The 17,897-nt window shown below is 41.0% G+C and overlaps 2 protein-coding genes across 2 annotated transcripts; both read left to right on the forward strand.

The window, feature by feature from the left end:
- The first annotated feature begins 1,397 nt into the window (after positions 1–1,397).
- iyd (iodotyrosine deiodinase) lies at positions 1,398–3,619 on the forward strand. The gene is made up of 5 exons (XM_017427263.3): positions 1,398–1,671; positions 2,173–2,370; positions 2,470–2,629; positions 2,744–2,900; positions 3,085–3,619. The coding sequence occupies exons 1-5, from the start codon at positions 1,476–1,478 to the stop codon at positions 3,265–3,267; spliced, it is 894 nt and encodes a 297-aa protein (XP_017282752.1). The 5' UTR covers positions 1,398–1,475; the 3' UTR covers positions 3,268–3,619.
- Positions 3,620–4,337: 718 nt separating this feature from the next.
- On the forward strand, positions 4,338–17,891 carry sec63 (SEC63 homolog, protein translocation regulator). Its single transcript, XM_017427249.3, has 20 exons — positions 4,338–4,605; positions 6,010–6,109; positions 7,912–8,026; positions 8,160–8,272; positions 8,379–8,440; positions 8,793–8,851; positions 8,934–8,984; positions 9,124–9,232; positions 9,436–9,530; positions 10,122–10,254; positions 10,581–10,673; positions 10,770–10,915; positions 11,379–11,526; positions 12,138–12,220; positions 12,612–12,680; positions 12,770–12,922; positions 13,051–13,227; positions 13,366–13,566; positions 16,497–16,601; positions 17,696–17,891. Exons 1-20 carry the CDS (start codon positions 4,482–4,484, stop codon positions 17,831–17,833), a joined length of 2,274 nt encoding a protein of 757 aa, XP_017282738.1. The 5' UTR covers positions 4,338–4,481; the 3' UTR covers positions 17,834–17,891.
- Positions 17,892–17,897: the final 6 nt, after the last annotated feature.

A 17,897-nucleotide genomic window follows, 5' to 3' on the forward strand; every position in this document is an offset into this window, starting at 1 on the left:
TAAATTAGGGTTAGAGTGCGGGTTTTTGATGTTTGTCTCTTTCTTACTGTTTATTCATTGTCACATGCTGTTTTTATTTTGTTTTTTAATTATGTAAAGCACCTTGAAATGCCTTGCTGCTGAAATGTGCTATACAAATAAAATTTGATTGATTGATTGATTGATTTCTGAAGGTCTTTCAGTCTTCTGTTCGTTTTATTTTATTTTATTTACCCTGGCTGCTTTCCCCACTCATTTTTCTGTGTTTGTAACAAACTCTTAAAAATTATCTAATGAAACTGATGTCTGCACTTATTTTATTTGAGTGGGTTACAGACAACATTTCTGAGTTCAAATTGCCTAAATCTGCAAGCTAAATCCTATTCAAATAAATGAGTTAACTCACAACCTTTTTTTACACTCGTAACTTCTCAAACAAATACTTAAATTTAAACGTTTTTGCATTGTTTTACTCGATTACAGACGACGTTTTTCAACAAATAGCTCTGTGTCATTTATTTTTTATGTCATTTCATTTAATCCAGCTCCTTTTCTTATTTCATTCATGATACACAATCAGACTAAATAAAATGGCACTGACCTATCAAGAGTCATAGGATGTGTTGCAAAACTGTTGCACCACCTGCTGGCTGTATAAATATATGAGGAAAACAAAAAGGCTGGAAATTTTATTCATCTGCACACATGGTGTAAAATGATTCTCTAAGTGCCCTCATCCTTAATCTGATACCTGCAGTTAATCATGTGTTATTGATTTATGTGTCCAAGTGTCCACATATTCTCGTATTTCACTTTAGAACCAGTCGGGACAGAAAGAATAATCAGAGTTTCAAAGAAAAAATGGATCAAACGTTTAAATTCTTAGGTAGGATAAATATTATCTGCGTTAAAATGCATATGACAAACGCTGGGTTTGTTTTCTTTATGGAGCTGTACAGAATTAAAGCTTTGAGCGTTTGCTTTTGGATGGTTTGCATGCACATACAGAGTTTATCTTGGAAAGAATGAAGTGGAATATTAACTTAAGAGCAGGACTTTGTAACTCAGACTTGAAACTCTTTTAGGTCGGTCGGATTTTCTGTCTTTCTGTCTTTCACCTTTAATCTCCGATTGATGGTCTTGCTTTCAGATTTATGCTGTGTTTTGATTTGTGTTGTTAATGCCTGTGTGTGGGTCTTTTTATTGTGTGTATTTTGCTGCTAGTTTTATCTCTCTTATGTTGTGCTGTGAGCCTGTTTGTGTCCTTGAGTTGTTGCAGCTGCTTTAATGCTCCATTAAAAAAAATAGCCCCATGGGGACAAATAAAGTGAACTGAACTGATGATCTGGTGAATCTCAAGTTCAAGTGGCATTCCTCGGGTTTCTGACGCAGAGCAAAAAACCCACTCCAGATAAGAGAGGCGGTGTTTCACAACATCGGCTCTGTGCTCGGCCGAGTTGGGCCGAGTCCTCGTCTCTGCGCTCCGACACTCAGTCATGGCTCTCCTGTCCGTCCTCACGCCCGTCCTTGCTCTGGTCCTGTGCCTGGTGGTAGGCTTCTTGTTTATGAGATCCAGGGACGCAGAGGCCAAACTGAGAGCCCCAGGACAAACCAAAGGGGCCTCAAAATCAGACTTTAGACCCTGGGTGGACCAAGACTTACAGGATGATACAGAAATTACAGCAGGAGGCGGTAAGTAAAAGCCCAGCAAGCACTTACTGGTTTTTGTCGGTATTGTACTGTTTTTGCATGGCTGGTTGAGCAGCAGATGTTGTTGTTATTCAGTATTATCTCATTATTCCTGGAAAGGTTCATTAGAAATGACAGAAAACCTGTGGTCTTTGAGCAGGTGGTGGTCAGTGTTGGGTGTTGTTGGGGATTTAATATGATCTGTTTTTCTTAGTCCATGAGGTGTTCAGTAGTTCATAAGGAGCTTTAATGAACACCCTGCCCAGTGGTATCAATAGAATTTGATAGGAGGACTGATAATCATTGCATACTTATTTAAATATGAGGTCATTTATCTTTGAGCCTGAATATTTTATGTTTACATAACTCTGGCGCATCACGTTGTATTGTTCATGTCTAATGCCAGACTGTTGCACAACAATGCACTATTTCTTTCTTCCAGTACTGTTGATTTAAAAAAAAACCTTTATTACTAAAACTTCTTTCTGCCTGTCATTCTTTTAGATGAGGATGAGTGGGTGGATGGGGACGAAGAGGAGGACCTTGCACATGTGCCCTACTCACCCCCTCGTTACCCCGAGGAGACGATGCTGCAGAGGTCCAATGATTTGTACACCCTGATGAACCAGCGGAGGTCCGTCAGATTCATCAGCCCCGAGCCAGTCCCAAGAGGAGTCATCGATAACGTCATCCTGACTGCAGGCATGACAATCAGTTTCCATTCAGATGAGACCAAAAGATGTGATCTTGGCTGTGACGTTTTTGCGTATTTGCTTCTCTGCCTGTCCTGGCACTGATTAGGAACAGCACCTAGCGGAGCGCACACAGAACCCTGGACCTTTGTTGTGGTGTCAGAGCCCAAGATGAAGCACCAGATCAGGCTGATAGTGGAGGAAGAGGAGGAGGTGAACTACCGCCAGAGGATGGGGGATAAGTGGGTCAACGATTTGGCCAGACTCAGGTGAACCTTTATATTTTACTCCACTTTGTGTCCGACTTCAACATTTGTTTTTCAACCCACATTCTGCTTATTTTGTTCCTAATGACACGCGTATGACATCTGTTCTTCCTGCAGGACAAACTGGATTAAAGAGTATCTGGATGTCGCTCCATACCTGATCCTCATCTTTAAACAGACCTATGGGATTCTACCAAACGGCAAGAAAAAGACACATTATTACAATGAAATCAGTGTCTCCATATCCTGTGGGATCCTGCTGGCTGCCTTACAGGTAAGAAATAACCCGATCCAGTGAAATGCAGACTAAAACTTCCCGGAATAAAGACTTTATTTGCAGGTCTCTCCAACATCCTCAGCCTTAATGGTGTTGAAATTTCTTGTGGCCTAACGAAATGCAGCTTATTATCTGGAAAGAGAGCTGAATTCCTGTGTCCTCTGTGCTTTTTTCCTGGCAGAACGCGGGGCTTGTAACCGTCACATCGACACCCCTCAACTGCGGCCCCCAGCTCAGGCTCCTCCTGAACCGGCCAACCAACGAGAAGCTGCTGATGCTGCTTCCTGTGGGTTATCCTGCTGCTGACGCCACCGTGCCAGACTTGAAACGCAAGCATCTGGATGACATCATGGTGCACATCTGAACAAATCAATTCTGGGATAACATCCATAATGCAAGCCCCTTTTTTTAAACATAAAAAATGGCTCCTCTCGTCTGCCTAGACTGAATTAGCATTGTGTGTTTTTGGTTGGTATATTGACTGTAGGAATTGCCCTCTGACACTGATAACTGCCTTAAAGTGCATTAAAAGAGTGACTTTATATTTTTAAGACACAAACAAATTTATAGAGCCGCTGCGCAGTGAGGTCAAGGTCTGAAACCATTTTGTTAATTATTACCTGTGTGGGAACATGATGTGAACTGTTTCCTATTTGGTGTATTTTCACAAAGATACAGTTGGTAACGATATAAAGTCTTGTGATCCAAACCTTAAACGCACCATGTTGGTCCCCACACTCTCAGACACAACATCTTCTCATACCTCCAAAGGGTTCAAAGTGAGTCGCAGCAGATGTAACACTTGTCTATTTTTTTTTGAGCTAAGATTTATGAATTGTGGTCTGACACTAATTCCTTTTGAGACTACACGTAAAGAAAATGAAAATAATGGAGGAAACTGATGAAACTTATTTACTTATATCAGCACAATTGATTTGGTTTAGTGAGACTTGTCAGATTTTGAACCCTGGTTAATAATCCTAGAGAGAAAAGTGTAAATTTGGATATTAAAAAACAAACATAAATCCAGGTTTAAAAGGTTTAGAAATATTTTTACATTTTGTTGAAAATTGGAGCTTTTCACAACTTTTATATTGCACCTATAGAAAGTTTTGGTTCAATGTATACAAAAGCTTAAAAAAAGTTTTTTTAGACAACAGCACTCAGAGATACTGATAGTAAAATTTCTTGCATTTCTTCTGTATGTCTTTCAATTTTTAGATTTACTGAATAAGAATAAAACTTTTTAGTTGATTACTTACATTATTTTATATATATATTATAATGCTTCCAACAAAAATATGTTTGTAAATCTGTTTTATTATCCAACAAATACACTTTAAACATTTTTTTGCGTCCTATTTCTATTGCCACCTGTAGGGGTCAGTATCACCAACAAAAAACCGCTGCAGAAGAAGAGAAACCACATTGCGCATGCGTACACCACGTACACCGATGCATCGAGCTAGGCTGGATGCTAGCTGGCTAGCTAACGGTCTGTCAGGACTCACACATTACTGGGTCTGAAGGGGGACACGCAGCGGTGGAGAAGAAGGGCGACCATTGCGCCGCTACGAAATGGCCGGACAGCAGTTCCAGTACGATGACAGCGGCAACACTTTTTTCTATTTCCTTACGTCCTTCGTCGGACTTATTGTGATCCCGGCCACATATTACCTCTGGCCGCGGGATCAGAATGCTGGTAAGGCCTGATGTCTGGCTCGGCGCTAACTAACTTAGCTCACTAACAAACCCTCAGATGTTTCAAGTGTTTCTGTGACATCCTGGCTTGTAAAGTGATCCGCAGCTGGCCTTCTGTCGGTCTGCATTTGGGTCAAGGTGCACACGTTGTTGGACAGTCCAGTCCAGCAGTACAATAATGTGAAAATGGAAGCTAATAATATCAGCAAGTTGATGTCCACGTCTTTCCATTGGCTCTGAAATGATATTATGCCGATATACAGTAACTGTATAAAAGTCTGAAGTCACCCCATGTTTATTTTTTCTATATGTTTTGTTCCTAAGAGAGCCAGACTTTGTTGTAATATTTAAATTTCTCCAGGCTTTCAGAAAAAGTTTCAAGCTTTCTTTTAACTTTGGCTGCCTTTTCATTCATAGCCAGTTAAGTTTTTTTTTTAACCTGACAATGTTGAGGGGAACATTCCCTTGTTTGTTGAGCCATTTGACTCTGACCTGTGAATCATTTAGATATGAAAGTCTCCTAAAGTCATGAGATGAGTTCGTGTTGACACAACTTCGCAAATCACCAATGACAAAATGGATCTTTAGGCATGAACAGCCTGTCACAAAGACACAGTTTCCCCCATCTGTGTTAAGGATACCACAATTTGGCAGACATTTATTTGGAGTTTTGTGCCAGCAATGTTATTCCTAAAGAGCAACTAGTTGAAAAGTTGAAATCCAGTAGATGATCTACTAATGGACGATGCATCTAAAGTCTGGTGAAAGATCTTTGCTTTTTACTTTTTTATTCAATCATGACTCAGATACAGTTCATCTGCTGCAGATAGTTTGTTCCTACCCCTTTAAGCTGAAGCTCCAACACAATGAAACACTTGCAGGTTCTCAAGTTTGCATTGATTAACCTCAATCTGACACGTCCTTATCTGCTGCTATCATTTTGTCAGCAGCACAGCTTAGAAAGCATATGCTCTTATGTAATTAAAAACAACAAAGCTGACCTATTTAGAGTACAGAGTGTAACTGAATGACCAATCCTGTATAAAAATGCTCCATACAGTTAATATGATCACAAACCTAATGACAAATATTAACCTGAGTTAAGTAAGCATTTACATCTGTCCGACTTTTCAGTGTTTTGCCTGACTGTACTGTTTAGTTTAGCTTTCTCTTCCTGTACACTTAGTTTAGTTCTGTACATTTAGTCATGCTTAGATCTGTTTAGTTTAGCTTAGCTTATTTAGACAATTAGTTATCATTGTATCTTGTACCTGTCTGTAATTTTGTTATTGTGTTGTAAAGCACTTTGAGTCGCCTTGTGCTGAAAATTGCTATATAAATAAATGTACCTACCTGCCGTTGATAATGCTGTTGACGTCGTCCCTCCTGTCCGTTATCTCTACAGAGCAGCTGCGGCTGAAGAGCCTGCGGAGGGTGCACGGCAGGTGCCTGTGGTATCGGCTCAGGCTGATGAAGTCGCAGCAAAGCATTGTCCCGACACTAAAGTGAGTCCTGAGAGGTGGATTCGTTCCGCTCTGCGTTTGAGTTCTGACAATAAACTGCATTCATGCTAATTTAAGCTGTTCAGTTTTCATCAGCCTATAATATTTGAAGATTTTTTACTTTTTTTTTATTGCAGCTGATAACATCTCAGAGAATTGTTGGCATCTGATATGAATAAACTCATTAGCTGTGATTTGTCCTCCAGTATGTCTGGGAATGTCATGGTTAAGCTCATCAAAGTGCGGTTTGAAATGGTCTACTTTGAGGAATCCCTAACGTCTCCTCTTTGCTGGAGTTATAAGTTCATTCAGTGTGTTTACAAGATTGACATGTTTATCATGGTGTAGGCAGACTCAAAGCTTGCATGTTTTTGTCAATGAAAGTGCTTTGACTCATCCCCCCCTTTTTTGCCCCCACAAATCTGACTTTTTCCCAGTTTATATGCAAGCCTTTTAGTGATGTTTTGCTCTAAGCGAGTTGTTGCACCGCCTAACGTGTCTGTTAGCGTCACACCGTTTTCTTAGAGAGTTGTTTATTCACCCTGTGTGGTTTACAGCAGCGTCTTGGCTGTTTGTCTTTATTCGCCCACTTTGCACTCTTGCTCTGCGGCTGCATCTCCGTCCTGTGTTTACTCGACAACATTTAACATCCAGAGCATGTATGAATTCTCCTCTCACCTGGTTGCGTTTTTCAGTTAGGGTGGTGAAATCACACGTCTTTATTTGGCATCTTCTAAAACCTTAACACCAGTTTCCTCACCGCTCCTGTATCATAGTGATGAGAGTTATTGTAGTAATATATACTTTGTTTTTCTAGTTGAGCTACTTGGATGAATAAGGCTAGCGAGCTGTTGGCATGGCAACAGATGCTGCCGTGCAGAGGCCATCATTTCTTAGGTTTTGTCATGGAAACAAGTTCAGCTTCTATGCACACATACCAAACTAAAATCAGTGTCAGAACTTGACTTGAGATGTGGGATTCACAAAAACTGAGCAATGCTAGCCCCAGCATGTCTTGTCATACTGTTTACAGAAAATGTTCCACTCCTCTGCAACCTTAGCTGCAAGTAACACAGTCCAGTGGTTCGATCCCTAAACAACAACTACAATAAAGTTGAAATGAGTTACCACAAACAGGGATTGCACGCTTTCCTGTGGAAGTAAGTTATTTATGGAAGGCGGTCAATACGGAGAACAAAATGTTGTTTGGAGAGTGGTGGACTCAGCCGACTGGTTCAGCCACTTGGAGATGTTGTTTTGTGAAAACAGTGGCGAATTCTAGATGTGTCTGATGCAAGTGGGAGGAGGTCTTAAAAGTATATTTTATAGTGTTCAAGCTGCTGTTAAACAAAATGTTCTCTTCTTTGCCTCCTGCTTTAAGTTCATGTTACTTTGGCTCGCTCCCTGATTTTTCAAACTAGTATGACCGCTGACCACTGTTTACTACAGAAACAACCCTGACTGCAAAATAAACCTCCTAAGATTCCTGTTGTTTTCGTCATACGTTTTGCTCCCACTGCTGACTTTTCTATGTTAGCTCCAGCATCCACCTGTAGACTCCTGGAAAAACCACTCAAGAACCTGACAGAAAAAAAAACATTTACACAGGAAGAGAGAATGGGGTCTGAATGCCAGAAACCCCAATTATATTGTGCAGTAAATATTTATAAGCATTTTGTGGTTTAAAAGACGAAAAAGAAAACATTGCAAGCCATAATGTGAAGAGGTTCTTGAAAATAGAAGCCCAGCTGTTGGACTGATTTTTGCTTCCGCCCCTCTTCCTGTTTGTGTGTGAATCTTTTCAGGAAAGCAGCCCTGCTGTTTGGGTGGGCTGTGTTCCTGCTGCTGGCCTACAAGGTCTCCAAACTGGACCGGGAGTACCAGGAATACAATCCGTACGAAGTCCTCAACCTAGACCCGGTAAACTCCTTTATGCCCCGAAAGATCGCATAAAACTGAAATCTGCGATCGTTCTCAACCTCTGGGGTCAACGCAGCATTCTTTAAACTAAACCTAGTTGTACCGGTTGATGTGGTTGTATTTTCCTCTCCAGGGTGCATCAGTGTCAGAAATTAAGAAGCAATACCGCATACTGTCTCTCAAGCACCACCCTGACAAAGGTGGGGACGAGACCACATTCATGAGAATTGCCAAAGCCTATGCTGCGTAAGTTTCATTCCGTTTTGTGTTTCTTTGAATTTGACCAGATAAACCACTTTCTGCATCCTAGCATATAGAATTCACTTGCAAATGTTTTTTTCCCCCCTTGCAGTTTAACCAATGAACAGTCTCGACAAAACTGGGAAACCTATGGTAACCCAGACGGTCCGGGAGGTAAGTAAAGTGCGGCACGCACGAACGGCACCGCCTGTAGCTCTGATCAGGAGTCAGCGCTTCGTTTGTATGAATGTGTTAAATGATAAACAAGTCGACTACATCAGCAGCTCTTTCATTTCCACAAAGGCAGGCATGACACAGTGAAAAATGTCTTTCATTTTTCATTTTAATGCGTGTTTCCTCAGGACCAAATGCTTTAATTTGAGCTGCTGTTTAATTTGTATTAGGAATAAATGTCGCACGTGTCATGCGGTGGATTTATAGCTCGCGTTCCGGTGCTGGTGATGAATGATCGCCTGCTTTTTGTTGCAGTTAAATGGGATTTTTGAGCTTTGATCTTTCTCTTCAGCCACCAGTTTCGGGATTGCCCTTCCTGCCTGGATCGTTGACCAGAAGAACTCCATGCTGGTATACATTTACTGATTTAAGCATTTATAACTTTAACTACAATGTGATGAACCTACTCACACTCTGGTTTTACTTTCTGTAGGTGCTGTTGGTGTATGGACTTGCTTTTATGGTCATCCTTCCTGTTGTTGTGGTAAGTTTTTGGCAATGATTTGTTTTAAAGCCTTATTTTATTGTACAGACTATAACATGAAGGACCTTTATCTTAGCATTTTCAAAGTTTTCCTACTTTTTGGTTGTTTTTATTCACTCCCCCCCCCCATTTACTTTAGGGCACGTGGTGGTACCGCTCCATCAGATACAGTGGAGACCAGATCCTCATCAGCACCACCCAGCTCTTCATGCATTTTATGTACAAGACACCAAACATGAATATGAAGCGTGAGTTTCCGCTCAGATTGCAACAATTTTGGTCATAATTTTAAAGCTGCTAGCAAAGGTTTAATTCATTCAATAACGTGGTGACATTTTTCTGTTCAATCGATAACATTTTGCTGTTTGTATGTTTAGTTATAAGAGGAATGATTCAGAGTTGCAGCTGGTGTGTGTTTCTCTGGTGATCTTGACCAAATCTCCTCCTCCAGGATTAACCATGGTGTTAACGGCAGCATTTGAGTTTGATCCTCGCAGCAATAAAGAAGCCACCATCAGACCCACAGACAACATTGAAGTGCCACAGGTAGGAAGAGTGACCGGTTGCTTTAATTGGTATGATTATGGGAGATGAAATTTAAAAAGGTATTTGTGAATTTGAGGTGCTCTTGAGATGCAGTATTTATGTAGAAAAAGTAAAGAGATCTGTTCTGTTTTGTTCCAGCATCTGTTCTTAAAGTTATTTATTTGTTATAAACAATAAATCTCAAGGTAAAAGAGCATAACTTCAGCCTTCTTCCTTTATTAAAATGTAACTAGAAACGGTTGCGTTTTAAAGACCATCACTTGTTCCACAGAGACTTATTCCCTCCCCAGCGCAGCATTTTAGGCAACCATATTTTTTTGTTGTTTGACAGGTTTTCTTTTGTTTATTTTGCTGGACAATGCAGCAAGAGTTTCATTGTCGCAAAACCTGTCGGGGGAAGATTTCATCTGGAACTTTTAAAAGCAGCTCTAAAAGATATTTGTAACTCATCTTTGTGCTCTCATTAAAGCAACAAGTAGCTCCAGATTTAGTAGAAAACCTTGATTTAACGGAGAAAGAAATGTGGGGAGTGTAATTGTTACGGCTCTGTGTATGAATAATCCCAAAGAGTTTGTTCTGTCTCTCTTGCAGTTGATCCGGGAGTTAGGAAATATCAACGTGAAGAAGAAGGAGCCTCCGTTTTGTTACCCTTACAGCCTGAAGGCCAGAGTGTTGGTTCTGTCCCACCTGGCCCGCATGGACGTGTCAGAGGAGTTGGAGGAAGGTAGGAATGTTGTTATGGCGTCAGGCATTGATTTTGCATGTTGATATTTTTATCATTTGGAGTGTGTTTGTCAGCATATGTCAATATAAGTCTTCTCCAAACCAGTAGAAGAGGGTGAAGATGACATGGAGTTCCAAATAATAATAACCCACACCCAAACAACTGCATTAACTATTGAGCTTTTCATTATACTTGAGGGATGTTGCACAGGGTGGAGATAAAAGTTGTGACAAGTTGGCCTTTCCTCTTTCTGGTTACTTATAAAGTCCTTGGGATCAACAAGCAGGTCATCTGTTTTATTTAGAAGTTGTGTGTTACTGCTCCAGATCAAAGATTTGTGGTGAGGAAGAGTCCAGCTCTCCTTCAGGAGATGATCAACGTGGGCTGTCAGCTCACCATGATGGCCAACAGCAGAGGAGGTACACACACACACACACACACACACTTCAGTTTACATCAGTACTGTCATGCTTTTTGGTGTCCTTTTCATAACACAATGCCTCCCCCCCTTTAAGGTTTCCACGCTCCCCGACTGGTCACCATAGAGAACTGCATGAAGCTGACCCAGATGATAGTCCAGGGTCTGCAGGAGTCCAAGTCACCGCTGCTGCAGCTACCTCATTTCGAAGAGGAGAACCTCCGCTACTGTATTTCTAAAAAGGTACATGTCACGTGTGTGTGTGTCCACTCAAGGGCTGTCACTTTCATTCGAAACTTTGACATCTATTTTTTTGTGTAATGATCTAAATTAGAGCCATTTTTGACTTACAACAATCTACAATAACAGAAATAATGTTCATCAGCTGTCTTTTTTGCAATAAAATAAACTAAAAACTGAATTTAAATAGCCTGAAATAAAGTTACAAGTTAGTATATATTTTGTTAGTGGTTGTACTTTCTTTGCTCCTTGATAGTGAGCTATGTTTTTTAGTTTCAAACACACCACAAACTATTAGTTTTGTTATTAAAACATAAAGAAACTAGAGAATAAAAGCCTCCTGAGAACATAACAGTCACACCTAAAGTGCTAAGAAACAGTATTTCAATGTACTTTGATTAATTTCATTCATTTTCAGTAGTAAGCTAAATGTGCTTTCTCGCTGTCTTTCTACTCTTCGGTTCAGTATAAGGTGCGAACCCTGCAGGATCTGGTGAGTCTGAAGGACTCTGACAGACGCATCATGATGCGCTTCCTGGGGGAGGAGAAGTATGATGAGGTCTTGGCAGTGCTGGGCAGCTTCCCTCACATCACCATGGACATCAAATTGCAGGGTCAGTCCTAAAAGAAAAAAAAAACAAACAATTTAACACAATCTGGGCAGCAGTGGTTAGAACTGTCGCCTCACAGGAAGGTGGTCGCAGGTTCGCTCCCAGGCCTTTCTGTGGGGAGTTTGCACGTTTTTCCCCGTGCATGTGTGGGTTTTCTCCCAAGTATTCTGGTTTCCTCCAACAGACCAAAACATGCATTTTAGGTTAATTCGTACCTCTAAACTGTCCCTAGGTGTGAGTGAGAGCGTGAATGGTTGTTTGTCTCTATGTGTCTCTGTGATGGACTTGTGAGCTGTCCAGGGTGTCCCCCGCCTCTCGCACAGTGACTGCTGGAGACGGGCACCAGCTCCCCCTGTGACCCGAAAAGGAGAAAGTGGGTAAAGAAAATGGATGGATGGATGTTTGGTCACTGGAAAATGTAGCAAAACCTGAATAGTTAATTTCCCTTTAGTTTATCCTTTTTATTTAACAGGTAAACAGATAAAAAACATAAGTCATATGTTTATTTTATGTTTCTCTTAATGTGTGTGGCCACACTGTACACTGTTTGAAAAAGCTTTGGGGGAAAGGTTCTGTTCGTCTCTAACAACTGTTCTGTCTCTGTGTCTTTGCAGTCCTTGATGATGAGGACAGCAATAACATCACAGCAGGCTCCATTGTCACTGTAACAGTTACCTTGACCAGAAAACGTATGGTGGTAAGTGTTTAACTTGGCTGAACACCAACTTAACTTCACGTTAAATCAATAAAAGGAAACATATGTACAACAAATACATGGTTCCCATGTGACCTCACACTTCCGAACGCTCCCCCTCACTTCACCTTTGCATTAGGCTGTACGGCAGAGGAGACTTTTTTATTTTTCAATCACAGGCTTTTTTTTTTACTTTAGTCGCAATGGTTGTTTTGAGACTTGTTTAGCACTTACCTACCAACATGGCAAAAATATCGCTTCCGGCCCAGACTTGTGGGAACTATGTCTAAATTCTACAAGGTGCATGCATTTCTGTCGATGGCCACTAGAGTGTGCTGTTCACTGTCTGCACGTTTCAGAAGTAGCTAACGCTTCATTTCTTTGCTGTTTGTAGGATATGTTTGAAAAAGAGCAGGAGTCGTCACCGTGTCCAGGAGAGGAGGCTGCCAACACAGAGGAAGCAGTAAGAGGAACACACGGACATGTTGAGGGTTTACTGCATTTGTTCAACTTTCTGGTTTGGTGAATCGCGTTTTGTTCGGTGTTACGCAGGGAGACACGAGTAAAGCTAAAGCCAAAGTGTGGCAGAACAAAAATAAAGGGGCTAAGAAGACGGCCAAGTCCAAGAAGAAGAAATTAACCAAGAAGAAGGCCACTCCCGCTCCCGCTAAAACCAAGCAGGCCAACGGCAACGTGGCAGGAAACGTAAGCATCCGCCTGACCAATCACAGCTACTTTTGACTTTTTGAGACGTCTCTAAGTCTCAGGTGATGAGGCGGAGGGAAATGACACTGCTGGCGAAATAAATGTTATTTGTTGTGCTGGTGTCTCAGGAAGTCACAGCTGCACCATCAGCAGCGGCAGTAAAGGAGGAAGAGGACGAAGCTTCAGACAAAGGCAGCGAGTCAGACGAGGCAGAAGCCAACAAGGACTCTCTGAGCGAGAGAGACGAAGACAGCGACAAACAAAGCGACACCGAGGTTGATGAGGTGGCCGGTGACGACGAGGAGGTCAGGGAACTTTTATTGTTTAGTATTTAGACACACAGCACAGTTTTGTTCTGTAATCCTGATGGGTTTCTTACTAAGACTTCAAAGTGCAAGTCAAAGCTAATGATTGATAATCCTCCACTTGTCTCGCCTCGCCAGGAGTGGGAGGCCTTACAGCAAAGCATCCAGCGGCGAGAGCGGGCGCTGCTAGAAACAAAATCGAAGGTGACGCATCCCGCCTACAGCCTCTACTTCCCCGAGGAGAAGCAGGAGTGGTGGTGGCTGTACATCGCCGACCGCCGAGATCAGACCCTCGTCTCCATGCCGTACCACGTCTGCACACTAAAAGACACAGAAGAGGTGGGGTCATGTTCCTACGGTTCTGTATGTCAGGTGCCTTTGTAGAGTGAAATATAGAAAGTGAAAGCAGACTTTACAACTTTTTTTTAAATCAAAATTGCTTAAATTTAATTTAAAATATCCATTATTCCACATGTCTTTAAAGAACTTGTACTGTCAAACCTCAAGAATATATAAAATAGAGAAACAACATGCTTATTATTAATATTAGCTAAATAAATAAATGGGAAATTTGCTTTAAAGGTCTTGCATTCTATGAAGGATTGCCCAACGATTTTCTATCTGGAGGTTCAGACTAAGATCATCCTATGCTGAGAAAGTTGTAGCTGTTTTGGTCAAACTTTATAAAAAAAAGTAATCTCTTGCGACTTTGTGAGCTCTCCCATGTGTTGGTGCTCAGAGTACGTGTTGAGGATGACTCTTAGCTACTACCATTCCACCTTTTAGCTCAATATCTGTAGGACTGACTGAGTTATAGTCATTTTTAATGTTGATTAGCTGTGAGATGCATCCAGTAATTACTTTCTGAGAGTTTCATTAAGATCCGTCCAGGTGTTCATCAGATATTTGCTAACAGACAAAACAGGGTTGACAGCAACGGTATTGCCAGAGTTTTTAGCAAAGAATTCACGGACCGTCTAGTCCTCAAAGTATGTGTTGGGGATAATGCTCAACCACTACCACATCAAATTTTAGGTCAATATCTGTCAAATTGGTTGAGTTATAGTCACTTTTGTGTTCGCTAAGTTTGCTTAGTTAATCATTTGTAGATGTACATCAAACGATTACTTATTGAGCTTTTCATTAAAATCTGTGCAGTGGTTCAGGAGATATTTTGCTAAAGCTACAGACAAACAAACACGAGCATTAATATTATTTCCTTTTGTCTTTAGCAACAGGCAATAAATAGGAATATTTAACTTTCTCAGATGTTAAAATGGCTGCAATTGAAGTTTTTACAGCTCATTCTTTGTTCCATTAAAAAATCCTTTTTGTATATATTTTTTTATACTTCATTTATTCTGTTGCAAGGCAACCTTTCGCACTCGTCATTATTTCCTCCGAGTGGCGCACGCGTGTGTGTGCGCGTTTTATTGTGAACAGTTTCACCTCTGACTCTGGGATGCTCCAGCAGCTGCTCAGATTGACAGCGAGGTAAAAGCTTAACGAGGGCCCCGTGTTACGCTGCGTGACCAGCTGTCAGCGCTCTGAAAGGAACGCAATCACAAGAGGTGCCCCTTTTCACGCGTGACAGGTCGCCGGCTAGCAATCAATTAGTCTGTCACCTCAACGGCTTCCTCTGAGCGCTCCTGTTGTGCGACTCGTGTACGGCGGGCGTGTTTTTTTTTTTTTTTTCCCCGAGTGGGCAGATCGGCCGCTTTCACCAACAGGACGGGGGCTGTTAACAGCAGCCCTGTTCTGTGTTTCCTCCGTGCTCTGCTGAATAATAAATAGCCTCATTGTGTTGATAATTAGATGTTTGCTGTATGTAATTGCGCAAACTAATAATCACAGCCTGAGGTGGCATCGGTCTAATATTTACACTTGGACCCTGTCACCGCGGGTCGGTTAATTTGTGATTACCCGCCTCGCCGTGCCCTGCCGCTGATAGATGATTCGTGAGGTGAGCTCGGTGAATGCCAGCGTCTCGTTCCTCTGTCATTAGTTTTATTTTGTCAGCTCAGGTGTCGCACGACGATTAGCAGACAAAACAGTTTGGACCTCGGTCACACGGCTACGGTTCGCAACAGAAACGAGCCCCTCATTTTTCACAAATGATAAATTCTAACAGTAACGTTTTCTTTTTCTTTTTTTTTAGTCGGCGGGTTGCATATTACAAACGCTCGAGGAAGACTGTTGAAACAGTGAAGTTTATAGCAGGCTTTTGGAGCTTCATTGAAGCTGTTAGTCTGAGTTTATGGTTCTCCTGTTGAACTTTTAGATGTTTTGTTTTAAAAGCACATCTGTTTGCTGATTGTTTTTGATGACAAGCAGGCTTCATGGTCTTTTTCATGTCTCAAAATGCTGCTGTCAGATCATTTTTGTTATCAGCTCGGTGTAAGTCTCTGGGATCTCGGTTAGAGGTCGACCGTTTTTCTACGGTCGGTACTGATGCCGATCTTTAGAAATCAGGCCAGCCAGAGGCCAAATTACAACACCGAAATATTCTTCTTTTTTTTTTGACATTGTTTTTATTTACCAAAATATAATAAAAACATCTATATTACAACTCTTAGAATAACTTGTACACTTGAAAATAATACATAGAAGAGCATTGTCACTTAAAAAAAAGTTAAATGTGTGGGTGACAGTAAGCTGGTTGTAGCAGCTGCTGCATCTTCATTTTCCTATTTGGTAACTGATTGAGTATGCACAGGCATGGCCTTCTTTTTTATAGTGGACACTTAATATTGGCTAAATTAAAACTGGTCAACTTGACTCCAACTTTGATGTCTGTTGGAACAACTGAAGTGGTTTGAGACTGACTTTATGAGTCTTATATGTGGCTCAACATAAAAACCTGAGTTATGTTTTATTTATTGTGCTAAAGAAAACAAACTCCTAAAATGTATATATCACACTGAAAGAGGTCCATTTACTTCTTACTGACTGAACGGATTTATTTATTTTTCTTTTCTACAGAAGTATAACTTTATACTCCAGCTGGATGATTATTTGACAAATATATCTACCATATATTAACCACTGACATAGTTAAAGACATACTTTAGGAAAATGTTTGTTTCAAGAAAAATCACAGGACTCTTATTCAGTCATAATTAGGCAGCTGCTTAAGTAAAGAAAATAACTGCAATTATCCCTCATTTTGAGATGAACCAACACGTACAATTTAAGCACAAGAAGAAAATAAATCACAAAATAATACGACTTCACAATGTTTTGTTTCTGTTGTTTCTGTTGTTTCCCAGGTGGAGCTGAAGTTTCCAGCCCCGTCCAAAACGGGGAACTACCAGTACTCTGTCATCCTCCGTTCTGATTCGTACATGGGCCTGGACCAGATCAAACCGCTTAAGGTAACAAGTGACGTGTTTATATTTCAGTTTTGTTTGTGTTTTCCATTTGCAGCGATGGGTTGCTGATTTAGAAGTCCTTCCGACAAACAGCGGTTCTTTTCTAAGCCGCTCTGTTTTCGACAGCAGACTCGCCAATTGCCAAAAAAATAGGCAGTGATTTTGAAATATTTGAAGTCTAGTTAAAATGGGCAAACTTGAAGAATTAACACGGGCACCTGGTAATGACACGCCAAGTTGTTTTGTGAAGGTGCTTTTTTTTTTCAGTCAGGGTTGTTTTTGTAAACACAACACCTACAGCCGACCCCCCTCTACCCCCAAATAAGAAAAAACTTGGAGTGTCATTTTGCAATTGTAGTTTATTTTAAAAGGATTATAAAGTGGAAAATATTGGTATGGGTAATGTCAGCTTTACTGTCTAAATATTAAAATAAAATATTTAAATACCTACAGGCCAAATAGGTTTTTTTTTGCTAAGATGTCCATTCTTACCATTTACAGACAAAACGTAGCAGAAACTGTTTAATTCTGTTATTAAATGCAGAGACTAAAGCATTTTAGGCCTTAGCTACTCAACTCCAGAATTTATTTATTTATTTTTCCTGTTTGAAGGTACATATTTAAAAAAAACCTGGCAACCCATGCTAGGCCAGTAGGTGGCAGCATCACCAACAATTGTAGTTTGTTGGTTTTTGTATTTAAATCTGTTTAACATTTCCTTTCATTAAATATCCAACCAAGGTTTCATGACAACAGAGTCAGGACAACGTTGCCAGATATTTAATAAAAAGGAAACTACAAAAACAGCACCATTATTGTTCTGATCTCTATAACTAGCCCATGCTAGTTATAGAGATCAGTAGTGGAAAGGCAAAATAGGACATCAAGTCCTTGTTTGCCTAAATCTTTGAGTACACAGTCGTAATTTTAAAACAAGGTTTGGTTTGGAAGGTGTAAAAAACCAAACCTTTTTGCATCAGAGCTGTTCTTTGCATGTGATTGAAACGTTTGTTACCTAAAAGTGCAGTCATAAAACAAGCTAGTTTCTAGTAAATATGAACTTGTTTCAATTATATTTTAATTTTTTTTCCCCATAGCTGGAGGTTCACGAGGCCAAGGCCGTGTTGGACAACCATCCGCAGTGGGACATCCCCGACACGGAGGAGGAGGACGAGGAGCAGGAGGACAGCGACGGCATCGAGGAGAGCGACGACGAGGACGAGGACAACGACTGAATGTGTGGACGAGTGCGCTCGGCCCCACTCTCTCTCTCTCCCTCCCCGCCCTGCCCCCCCCACC

This window comes from Kryptolebias marmoratus, linkage group LG19, assembly GCF_001649575.2.
Source record: "Kryptolebias marmoratus isolate JLee-2015 linkage group LG19, ASM164957v2, whole genome shotgun sequence".
NCBI lineage: Eukaryota > Metazoa > Chordata > Actinopteri > Cyprinodontiformes > Rivulidae > Kryptolebias > Kryptolebias marmoratus.

Bases quoted from the DNA above. Each gene is read 5' to 3' on its own strand.
- sec63 (XM_017427249.3), top strand. From the start codon at position 4,482: ATGGCCGGACAGCAGTTCCAGTACGATGACAGCGGCAACACTTTTTTC. The intron at 11,527-12,137 runs GTCAGTCCTAAA...GTGTCTTTGCAG, and splicing joins CATGGACATCAAATTGCAGG to TCCTTGATGATGAGGACAGC. The intron at 13,567-16,496 runs GTGGGGTCATGT...GTTGTTTCCCAG, and splicing joins CACTAAAAGACACAGAAGAG to GTGGAGCTGAAGTTTCCAGC.
- iyd (XM_017427263.3), top strand. From the start codon at position 1,476: ATGGCTCTCCTGTCCGTCCTCACGCCCGTCCTTGCTCTGGTCCTGTGC. The intron at 2,371-2,469 runs GCATGACAATCA...GGCACTGATTAG, and splicing joins TAACGTCATCCTGACTGCAG to GAACAGCACCTAGCGGAGCG. The intron at 2,901-3,084 runs GTAAGAAATAAC...TTTTCCTGGCAG, and splicing joins TCCTGCTGGCTGCCTTACAG to AACGCGGGGCTTGTAACCGT.